Source organism: Copadichromis virginalis, linkage group LG11, assembly GCF_057382275.1.
Source record: "Copadichromis virginalis isolate Kocher_CV1m ecotype Utaka linkage group LG11, C_Virginalis_male_GT1.1, whole genome shotgun sequence".
In the NCBI taxonomy this organism is placed as follows: Eukaryota; Metazoa; Chordata; class Actinopteri; order Cichliformes; family Cichlidae; genus Copadichromis; species Copadichromis virginalis.
In genome coordinates this window covers 25770684-25781185 of record NC_140628.1, presented here as the reverse complement: position 1 = coordinate 25781185, position 10502 = coordinate 25770684, and the positions used below count along the sequence as shown (strand labels likewise).

Here is a 10502-nt window from a genome sequence, read left to right as displayed (position 1 = left end):
ACCTCCACAGTCACCAGATCTCACCTCAACTCCTAGATAGGATTTTTGGTGATCCTCTCCACTTCTGCACCTGCTTGTACAGCTGCTGTTATTGTGTATATATTTATTTATATTTCTTCATACATTCTTATATAGTTCTATATTGTGTATTTTGTTGTACAGTTATTTTATTTTCAACTTTAATTTATATATTTTATCTTATTCTTCCCAGTTAAATTTACCCTTCATTCTAATTTGTGTTGTACAGTTATTTCCTTTTTAACCTTAATTTATATTTTATTCCTTCCTAGTAAAATTTACCCTTTTTAATTTTTCATATTTATTTCCTATCTTACTCATAGCCTTTTCCTTTTTTGTTTTCTTTAGGTCACGAGCAGTTGTCCAAGCATTTCACTGCATATCGTACTGTGTATGACTGTGTACGTGACAAATAAAATTTGAATTTGATTTTGAATTTGATTTGTGTGTCATATTCACTGATCTCACCATTTGAGGTACATTAAGTGCTGGTCCTAACATTGGCCTCATCTTTTATTTCAAACATTTTGCACAGTTTTTTTTTTGTTTTTTGTTTTTTAACCCATCAGATATCCTCTCAGGGCTGCGCAGCAGCTCCTCTGTGTTCCAGAGTTTGATTTCAGTAATGGACCAAAAAAAAAAAAAAAATTATTTAAAACTAAAGATTCTGTTATTATGAAACCGAATTCACCTTTATATACTTAAATGTTAATGTTTTGTCAGAAATTCATCAGGAACAGCACTTAAGCTCATTTTCCTTTCAGTAAATAACTAATCTACTCCTCCAGATCAGCCTTCATACATTTCTGTTCAGATATAAAGGAGGAACAGGAGACTGAATCTCACAAACGAAGGACTTTATTCCACCACTGCAGTACTTCAGTACTACAGACAAGCAAATACATCCACACCTTTACTCCAAACCCAAGAACAGAGCAGGGAATTTGAAAAATAGAAAAGAAAAAGAGAAAAGCATTGGTCTCTAATTTAAATCTTTTGCTCTATGTGGGACCTTTCCTCAGGCGTATTATGGGGGATGGCTACATGATGAAACCAGAGTCACAGAGAATACAATGCCTTTTTGTACATTTGTAACTCAGGACTAAGAAGAATGTGGGCTATGCGACAGTTCAGCGACAGCCAAGTTTACTCCTTGCTAGCCATGTGGGCCATCAGGTCGCAGACACGGTTGCTGTATCCAAACTCATTGTCATACCTGGCAAAGAGGGGAGAGGTTAGCAGGAAACACTGGCAATAAATAGAAAGACATTGAAAGTAACCAGTGTTGAAGGCGTACCATGTGACCAGCTTGACAAAGTGGTCGTTGAGGGCGATGCCAGCGCCGGCATCAAAGATGGATGAATGGCAGTCGCCGTTGAAGTCTGTGGACACGACCTTTAGGACGGGGAGAAGAGTGTGGCACATCAGCAACGAGATCCACAGACAAAATGTAGCCATGAAGTGACAAAGTTTAGGGCGTACCTGGTGCTCTGTGTATCCCAGAATGCCCTTCATGGGTCCATCAGCAGCAGCCTTCACAACCTTCTTGATGTCATCGTATTTGGCCTGAAAAAGCAAAGCAGTTATATTTGCATTTTTAAAGAAAAAAAAAACACAAGCGGTGAACCACATGTGTAAATCTGAATTTAAAATCAAAGTCATCCACCCATTTTAAAAAGGAAATTTTTAGATCAATATTTTGTAAATTGCACGTGTGATACTCACTGGTTTCTCCAGACGGACTGTCAGGTCAACCACTGACACGTTGGGGGTGGGCACACGGAAGGCCATGCCAGTCAGCTTGCTGGGGGAAAAATAAATAAAATGTTTCACTTGAGTACTGGAGCATTACAAAGCAAAATATTGTTTTAAATTGTACATTAGAGTAGTGTTTTATTTGCACTCACCCATTGAGCTCAGGGATGACTTTGCCGACAGCTTTAGCAGCACCAGTAGAAGCGGGGATGATGTTCTGGCTGGCGCCACGGCCATCCCTCCACAGCTTGCCAGAGGGACCATCCACAGTCTTCTGGGTGGCAGTGATGGCGTGAACTGTGCTCTAATAGACAAACAGAAAAATAAAAATAGGAGGACAATTAAAAATGTAGCTTAAACATAATATCTTCAAAACTGCTTAAGTGCTGTGTATGAATTCCTACCATCAGGCCCTCAATGATAACAAAGTTGTCATTGATGACCTTGGCCAGAGGTGCCAGGCAGTTGGTAGTGCAGGAAGCATTGCTACGGAGAAAGAACATCAGTCAAGTTTTAATTTTAAAATTAAATGTTTTAAATGAATGAAATTAATTATAAATGCAAGATCAGTAAAGACTGTCACAGCTTTCATTAGAACAGATGTGTAGTTGTTATTCATTGTGTTCAAAATATATTCCTAAATCTGTGATTTTGGCAGCAAAAACTCATTCATCTCCAAATATACCAAAAAGATTCCTACCTGACAACTTTGAGGGACTTGTCATACTTCTCGTGGTTGACACCCATGACAAACATGGGAGCGTCAGCGCTGGGTGCAGAGATGATGACTCTCTTGGCACCACCCTTCAAGTGAGTCTGCAGGATCGCATTGAAATCATTCAGTTTTCTTTTTGCACATCACATATAGCATACTACCTTTTTCTGCATTCACATTTTACATGATTTAGCACTTACAGAGGCCTTCTCAATTGTGGTAAACACACCAGTGGACTCCACCACATACTCTGCACCAGCCTCACCCCATTTAATATTGGCGGGGTCCCTCCTGAGGAAAGAAAATAGGGGTTATCCCTGAAACCATTACACAAATTAATAGCTTATACAAATATGACAGGCGAACTCAACTTACTCGTGGAAAACTGTGATTTTGTGTCCATCGATGACCAGCTTGTCTCCCTCAACCTTCACCTCGCCTTTGTAGCGGCCGTGGGTGGAGTCATACTTGAACATGTAGACCTAGAGAGGGGATAAGGAGAACTTTTTAGACAGGCTTCACAAAAACTGGGGGGGGGGGGGGGGGGGGGGAGGAGAATAAATGAAGTGTGTGTTCCTGGCTCCAAAAGCCCTCATTTTATATTTAATTTACCCAGTTTGCTAAAATGATCAAATTCATACTTACTGGAAATGGAAGGAAAAAAAAATCCAACAAGTATTTGACAAATAATTTTACTAGAATTATGTTATTCTAACATTCAGTCATACAAAGCTTGTGGTGAGTTCGAGCTAACGCCTTATATTCCTTTCATTTCCTCCTTGACTGACCATGTACTCCAGGTCGATGAAGGGGTCATTGATAGCGACAATCTCCACCTTCTTGGAGTGGAAACCAGCACGGGTCACCAGACGACCGATGCGGCCGAATCTGAAAAATGAACAAGAGGCGTTTCTCATTCTGGCCAGTAGGTGGAGACATCACACCACATTAAACTGACTACAGTCACGTCTTTGAGTTTCGGTGAAATGAAGGCACTTGTTAAGATGATAAATACGAAAATAGATTTAAAAATAATAATAATAATAAATCAGAGCAGAGTTTGATATTTAGTCAGAGGCTTCCCTGTAACAGTTTAGATTTTTCTTTTGTGTGGGGCGAGATCTCCCCAGAAGACCTGACACCACAGTAGAAAGGCCAGGGTTCAAGAGGAGGGGCTGAGGGGTGTGTGTGCTTTTCTCTCTGAGAGGCTAAAGTCGAAATTAACCTCCAATGTGGTAATCCTGGTTACGCAGTGCACTGTTTGAACAACAGCAGGGTTACTTTTTAACCACAGGTCCAAAACTCCGGGCGCATAGATACACTCTGTCCTAAGAGACCAGGAAGAGAGGCGGGTGGATGACAATTTATTGAAAACAAATGCGTAGATCCGCGTCAGAACACGTGCGCTCATTGACATTTAGGTATAGGTCGCCTTTCACTCGCTGATGACCCCGAGGTCAAAGGCACTGGCTATTTAAGATCAACAAGAACATGAGAACAGCCGGCTGTCACCATTTAAATAACACAGCAGGCTGTAGAAGGGAAAAAACCCTTTTTGAAGGCTAATTTTAAAAATAGACCCTCCAGTAAAGTGACAGGACAGAAGACCAGCCTGAGACAAGTTTTATGTAGCTGCTCCCCAATACTGAATAATGTGGAATGTTATGCATTAATCCTTAAAGTGCACTGAACTGCAGACTTGCAGTGTACTGGACTGGGCCCTCGTTTAAATAATCACACATTATTCCATACACTTGGATAGCATCTTGCATAATACCTGCATTCTTTAATACAGGAGTTCGTAAAACAAACTTTAACAAGCGTGGAAACCTGAGCCAAGACAGCGGCGTGGTAATAATTCCCCACTGATGAGAGGGATGTGGTGGTGGGAGTCGCAAAGAAAAGTCCAAAGCTGAACCTCAGTGTGCGTTGCTCATTTGGTTTAATTAGAAAGATTTAGAGGAAGTGAAGGGGATGATCATTCTTACCCATTGATACCGACTTTCACCATTTTGCCTGGGTTGGTCTAGTCCTCTGGAAGGAAAAATGAGAGGGGGGAAAAGGTAGCATTGCGAAATTTATGAGGTACTTTATTAGCATTAAGTTGATGATAGCTGCTTGGACTGCAGGTTAAGATAAGTGAAGACAACTTCAAGAACAACATGTGAAAAGTATTCTACTGATAAGCTATCTGTGATCACAGTCCAAGTAAAACTCAAAGCTAATCTGCATCGAGGAAAAAACTTCAGACTTTGCAAAACTAAAAGCATAAATGACTTAATAAACATGTTAAAATCTCTTGTCCTGCTAAACTTCAAACGTAATGATGATGTAAAGTGAGTTTCTTTTGACTTTATGACCACGTGTGCTTTAAAATTGGGCACAATTAAGCTCGTGCAGATTTTTCCAGGTGATCTAAATCAGCGCGTTGAGTCATGCAGCCTGAAGCCAATAAATTATTTGAAGGTATTTACCGTTTGTGAAGGGGCTCTGCCTGTCTTGGGACTCCGGATGTGAGTGGGTAAGAGCAAAGTTAAGCTGCGTGTTTTATGATTGACCGAGGTGTGAAGCCACGCCCCCATCAATGGTGACCACTCCTCGCCCCGCCCCCTCTGAATGTCAAGGTTGTCAGATGCACAGAGACATGCAGAGTGGCCGCTGCAACTTTACTTTTAAAAAGCTCTGGTCTTATGATCTAAGCTCTGCTGCGCATTAAAGGCCTGAATCTGGGAAATGTTTAACTCATTTTTCATTATTCCAGCAGCCTGTGCCATCAGGCCTGCTTTGTGTTTCCACTTTTAAAAGCACCAGATATAGATACCAACATATTAGAGTCCTCAGATAGTGGACTGAAAAAAGAGAGGGGTCTCTCTCTGACCTTCTCAGTAAATACAGACACACAGAGGGAGCAAACGAGGGATCAAATCTCTCCTTCATGGATGTGACATTTACTGTCCAAAGACCATGACCCTTTGCTCTGTTGCTACTCTTCTTTTTCTGCTGCTCCATCCCTTCAGCAGAAGTCAAAAGTTGAACTTTGGTTACCTAACGTGAGCACATGATCACAGCGCGCATGTGCACAGGGGTAGATTTACTCAGCTGAATTTTGGCTTTATCAGGTTATTTGGTAACCGCTGAAACGCGTCATTGGGAGGCAGGTTATTTTGTCGGTGCTTAACTGTTTTCACTGTTGTTATCTGTTTTTTTTAAGTACGTTTTTGTCTTTTTATGGCAACAGTGTCGACACAGAAAAGAAAGGAGGTCAAGATATATTAAAAATAAATCCAAATAATGAGAGTGTCACTTTAAACCATAAGGCCAGTCAGTCCCAATCTCTCACTAATACCCCCTGCCACTATACTGGGCCTTAGCAGCCAGCACTCCTGATAGTGAATCCAAACCTGGCATGGCATCTTGTCACCAGAGAAGCATTTGAACTTGCAACACTTTGCAGGTCTAACTGAATAAAATTGTAATACTTAGTAACTTTTATTTTCCAACTCAGCTGCCCACAGGGTCCGCAGCAGACCTGCAGACGTGTCGTTCTGCACCACAGCTGGACAGTGATGGTTTGTTTTATGACTTCTGTCCAACAGTTCAGGCATAGCTGAACTACCACCACCCCGAGTGCATGCATGCCAGTCTTGGCCTCTGCTTTGCAGCTTAAGGTCAAAGAGGGGAAGTAAAGGTCAAGCTAAGATTAGACACAAGCTGCCTAGTCAACACTTGGGCCATGTCTGTACTGTAAATGCTGCCTCACTCAGATCACATGTTCTTTTCATATTACAACAATTAAACTCGACCCACTGTAGACAGGCAGCAGCCACACAGCCACGGAGTAAAACAAGTGTGGAAAGGACTGTTTTACTTAAGAGAAATGTGAGTTATTACTCAGCTAGAACTGAGAAATGTGTTTGAACAGGAACTTTAAACTAGAATATCTACTGTAAACAGGCTCTTTTTTTGTTCAAGTTTATTTTATCAGCAGCGGGAAACAAACTGTATCAACTGCACATCAGTGATCAGCATGCAGGCACGTCTGCAGGGAGGAGAGGCCTTCAGCTACGTTTGTACAATTTGTCTCCTTAAAGCACAGTGCAAAGTCCAAAGAGCAGCTGTGTGTGGCAACGAGCAGATGAACAAGAGGAAATTCATACTGCCATCTTGTGTTGTGGTTCAAGCAGCCACCAGGTCAAGCTCAGATGAAAAAGAAAAGGGACAGTCTTAAAATTATTTCGTTAAACCCTAAAAAGAAACCAAATTTCTACAAGAGGATTCAGCCAAGACTTACGTATCCATACAGACTGTAAGATTCCACGTATAAGGCTGATGAACAGTGAACATACAACAAAAATGTAACTTTTTTTTTAGCAAAGGTTAGAGTTTGGGGTATGCTAGCAGGGTTCTGAAGTGAGGAGACTTATGGGACCAGTTTGTACTCATAAATCAGGAGCATTCCTGCAGTAGAAAAAAAGCCATTTATAATTAGAACAACACGATCCTAACAGTCAAGCACAGACATGGCTCTGCCCTGTTGTCCGGGTGCTTTGCTGCTGTTGGGAGTGGTAAATCTGTGTTGCTGCCATAGTTTATGCTTTATATATCAGGCGAGTTACAAGAAGAGACATTCTCTCAGGGAGTAATTTTAACGCCTGTTAATTATTGGAATTTCCAGTAAGACAATGGCCTCAAACGTGAGTATAAGTCAACTAAAGCTTTCTCCAGGCATCCTCCCTGAATGAAAATCTTTGGCAAAACACCATGTTATGAAAAAATCATCCACCCATACATCCAGTTTCTTAAAAACAATGGGGCTCGGAGCTTATCCAGTTGTCATAGGTCAAAAGGTGGTACGCCTTGGACAGAGTTCCGGTCTATCTCAGGGCTAACGATGAGATACAGACATTCACACCCACAATTCTGAGTTACCAGTTAACCTAAAATGCATGTCTTTTAAACTGTGGGAGGAAGCCAGAGTACCCAGAGAACCCATGCAGCCACAAGAAGGACATGCAAACGCCACACAAAAAGGCCCCAGACCCAGTGTTAACCACCACACCGCCGTGTCACTTCATGCTTAATTCACCAAAGTCATAGCTGGTGTGTTTTACTTTATTATAATCAATAGAATCATTTATAGTAATGGAGATTTTTTTGTTGGGAGTGACGGAGATGAACAGGATTAGAAATGAATGCTTCAGAGGGACAGCTCAGGTCGAGCAGTTTGGAGACAAAGTTAGAGAAGCAAGGCTGAGACGGTTCGGACATGTGCAGAGGAGGGACAGTGGATGTATTGGACAAAGGATGTTCAGGAGGGGGCTGCCAGGCAGGAGGAAAAGAGGGAGACCTCAGAGGTGGTTTAGGGATGACAGAAGGTTGGTGTGAGAGAGGAGGATGCTGTGGGATAGGGTGCGATGGAGGCAGATGAACGGCAGCCAAAAGAAGAAAATATACCCATTAGAATCACTTGCAGGTTTTCTGGGTAAGTGAAAGGCTGTGGCAGGAAGAATATGTTTTTAGAGATGTACATTTATTTAAATGTTAGGAAATTGTGAAAAAATATAAAAAGGTCATAACAATTTCTCTCAGTTTTTGAGAGCCTTGATCAACATCTTCAAATTGACTTTTGAAGATTCAAACATTTGTAGTCCCTCAATGTGTGAAAAACAGAAAACAGGTGGAACCAGAGAAATGCTGGCCATTAATTTTCAGTCAGCTGTTTAGGCTCTGATGATTTTCAGATGTTAGTAAGCAGTGATTTGCCATTATAAAACATTTTCAAGTTTCTCTAAATCTGCAGCTGGTTTGAAGGATCTTGAATTTTAGGACACAGTGAAAACCTAACATGTTTTTAATGCGTACTACATGAGCTCCTCACAAGTTTGTGCATTACCAGCAAATTACGTCATAGTGTCGACTGTTAGATTTGATATACTTAACAATGAACATCCTTACTGTATGTTAGTCCCTAAAATATGTCGATTTTTACAACTCTGTTACTACACAGATTATTTTATGCATTCACGCCATCTAATTCTGTAAGCATGTTAAATCAAATTCTATTTAAGCTTATAGGGAAAAAAATTAGCATTTGTTTTTCTTCCCTGGGAACTTTGTTGTAATGCCAGAATAAAAAAACAGTTTTGGACGCTGCAGCCGATCTTCAAATGTTGACCGCTTTTGCCAGAACGACGAGGGAAGAAATGAACTTCCTCCAACAGTCATGAGAAAAAATAATTTAGAAGAGTTATTATATCTGTCATGAGAATTTGATGCTCTGTTTTGAAGGACAAATTGAGATGACGTGTGTGAATACAGAATGAACCATGTGGGCTTTTTAATGCAAGGAAGGAACTGGATTTTATGCGGGGTTGAAGTTAAAAAAAACAACAAAAAAAAACCCAGAACGCCACAAATGTCAAATCCATTTATTCATGCAAATCATAAGTAAACAAAAATAAATTGCAGAAATTTCTGATGCCATCATTTTTTGACTATCCACATCTATTACGGCTGCTTTTAAACAAAATCACCTGTCCACAAAAGGTCTAAACGTTTACAGAGTTGCAGACAAAGCTAGAAGTACGGAAAATGCTAAATTACTTGAAAAATAAGCCCAGAAATTGATGGTGATCATTTGATGTAAACACAGCACACATGTTCTAATATTCAGGTTAACATTTAGATATGGAATAAACTGTGAAGCATCTGATCTACACTGGATGAAACCACATTAGCAGCACTGTAAGTTTACACCATACTACACGCATGTAAACATCCTTCTCTGCAGGTGAATGCCTATGCATGTGTGTTTCCTAATAATCTAAGAAGGATGTAAGCAGTCTTTAGTTTCCTCCTCTGTCTCCACTAACAGCCCAGTCCACTCATAGACCCGATCCGATCCAATTTCAGGCCAAAGCATCCCCGATTCCACCCCCTCCGTGACCGGTCCGGTTCTGCTCGCTTTTGGTTGGCCAGGGTGCCCTTCAGCAGACGGAGCCAGGGGGTCTCGGGCTGAGTTTGTGCATCAGCCCATTTGGGGTATTCAGCAGCTTTGGACCCGGAGGAGAGGGTGGACTGCTCCTCTGCTTGGCTGTTGAGCATGTTCTCCAGGTCGTCAAGGGTCAGAAGGTCATTGTAGCGTTCCAGAAATTGCTCCACAAACTGCACAGTGGAAAAAAAGAAGGAGAAGATGATGAAATTTAATTGTCGGGGAGTATACAAGGGACAATAATTCAATCAGTGATACATTTCATTACTCTCTCTCTGCTTATTCTTTCCTGTTCTGCCTCCCATCCTTTGTGGACTCTCCTTGATTCACTCTGAATTCTCCTCAATCTATTTTTTTTTTTTTTTTTTAAATCCAGCCCTCCACATCCACTCCAATCTCCTCCTGTACCTGCACAGCATCAGGAGAAGGATGCAAAGCACGAGCCTCTGTGATCTCCAGGGGAGTCAGGAGGAGCAGAGCGGCACAAAGCAGCACAGGGCACAGCATGGCAGCAGATGAGGATGAGGAGCAGGAATAACTGGAATCACACCGGCTCAGAAGATTCAAACACTGATGAAATCCTGGAAAAAAAATTTTCATTATTCAATGTAAATATTTTGATATAAATACTGAATCTCCACTAATACTCCACAGATTGTTTATTTGACAATTTAGTGTCTAAAACATCTTTTATTGTGTGTTCACAGATAAACATTGCTGCGCAGTAACAAGTGACGCAAGGAAAATATGCACAGCAAATATAATGTATGCACGGGGCATCTAACTGAAGGCAACTGGTAGTAAATCGAGGTCAAAAGAACTCAAATTCATGAATCTTAGAAAATAAAATTGACATTTGTAATTGTTATTTGAAAGAAAAACATTTCATTTTTGCAGCATCTTAAATTTTAAAAATAAATTAATAAAAATAAATAAATTGAAATATTAGAATTATGAATAAAGAGCTTCTAAAATGTTAATTCTCTCTATATTTTTACAGATATCAAAAAACACTGTCTGGAG

At 40.7% G+C, this 10502-nt stretch overlaps 2 protein-coding genes and 1 long non-coding RNA gene across 3 annotated transcripts; 1 reads left to right on the top strand and 2 right to left on the bottom strand.

Moving 5' to 3' along the window:
• Positions 1-858: 858 nt before the first annotated feature.
• Positions 859-5046, bottom strand: gapdh (glyceraldehyde-3-phosphate dehydrogenase). Its single transcript, XM_085471620.1, has 12 exons — positions 4963-5046; positions 4477-4522; positions 3277-3376; positions 2864-2970; positions 2689-2779; positions 2474-2589; positions 2178-2259; positions 1926-2077; positions 1744-1822; positions 1501-1584; positions 1316-1413; positions 859-1234 (listed from the first exon to the last, which is right to left on the bottom strand). The coding sequence occupies exons 2-12, from the start codon at positions 4497-4499 to the stop codon at positions 1165-1167; spliced, it is 1002 nt and encodes a 333-aa protein (XP_085327746.1). The 5' UTR covers positions 4500-4522; positions 4963-5046; the 3' UTR covers positions 859-1164.
• A 1967-nt stretch (positions 5047-7013) lies between these two features.
• LOC146698803 (uncharacterized) lies at positions 7014-10294 on the top strand. The gene is made up of 3 exons (XR_014922721.1): positions 7014-7182; positions 9856-10087; positions 10187-10294. It is a non-coding gene; the product is annotated as an uncharacterized LOC146698803 (long non-coding RNA).
• nppcl (natriuretic peptide C-like) lies at positions 8902-9993 on the bottom strand. The gene is made up of 2 exons (XM_085471619.1): positions 9888-9993; positions 8902-9652 (listed from the first exon to the last, which is right to left on the bottom strand). The coding sequence occupies exons 1-2, from the start codon at positions 9984-9986 to the stop codon at positions 9356-9358; spliced, it is 396 nt and encodes a 131-aa protein (XP_085327745.1). The 5' UTR covers positions 9987-9993; the 3' UTR covers positions 8902-9355.
• Positions 10295-10502: the final 208 nt, after the last annotated feature.

Bases quoted from the DNA above. Each gene is read 5' to 3' on its own strand.
- gapdh (XM_085471620.1), bottom strand. From the start codon at position 4,499: ATGGTGAAAGTCGGTATCAATGG. The intron at 1,585-1,743 runs GTGAGTATCACA...TTGCTTTTTCAG, and splicing joins CAGTCCGTCTGGAGAAACCA to GCCAAATACGATGACATCAA. The intron at 1,235-1,315 runs GTACGCCTTCAA...CCTCTTTGCCAG, and splicing joins TTTGTCAAGCTGGTCACATG to GTATGACAATGAGTTTGGAT.
- nppcl (XM_085471619.1), bottom strand. From the start codon at position 9,986: ATGCTGTGCCCTGTGCTGCTTTGTGCCGCTCTGCTCCTCCTGACTCCC. The intron at 9,653-9,887 runs GTACAGGAGGAG...TCCACTGTGCAG, and splicing joins CTTCTCCTGATGCTGTGCAG to TTTGTGGAGCAATTTCTGGA.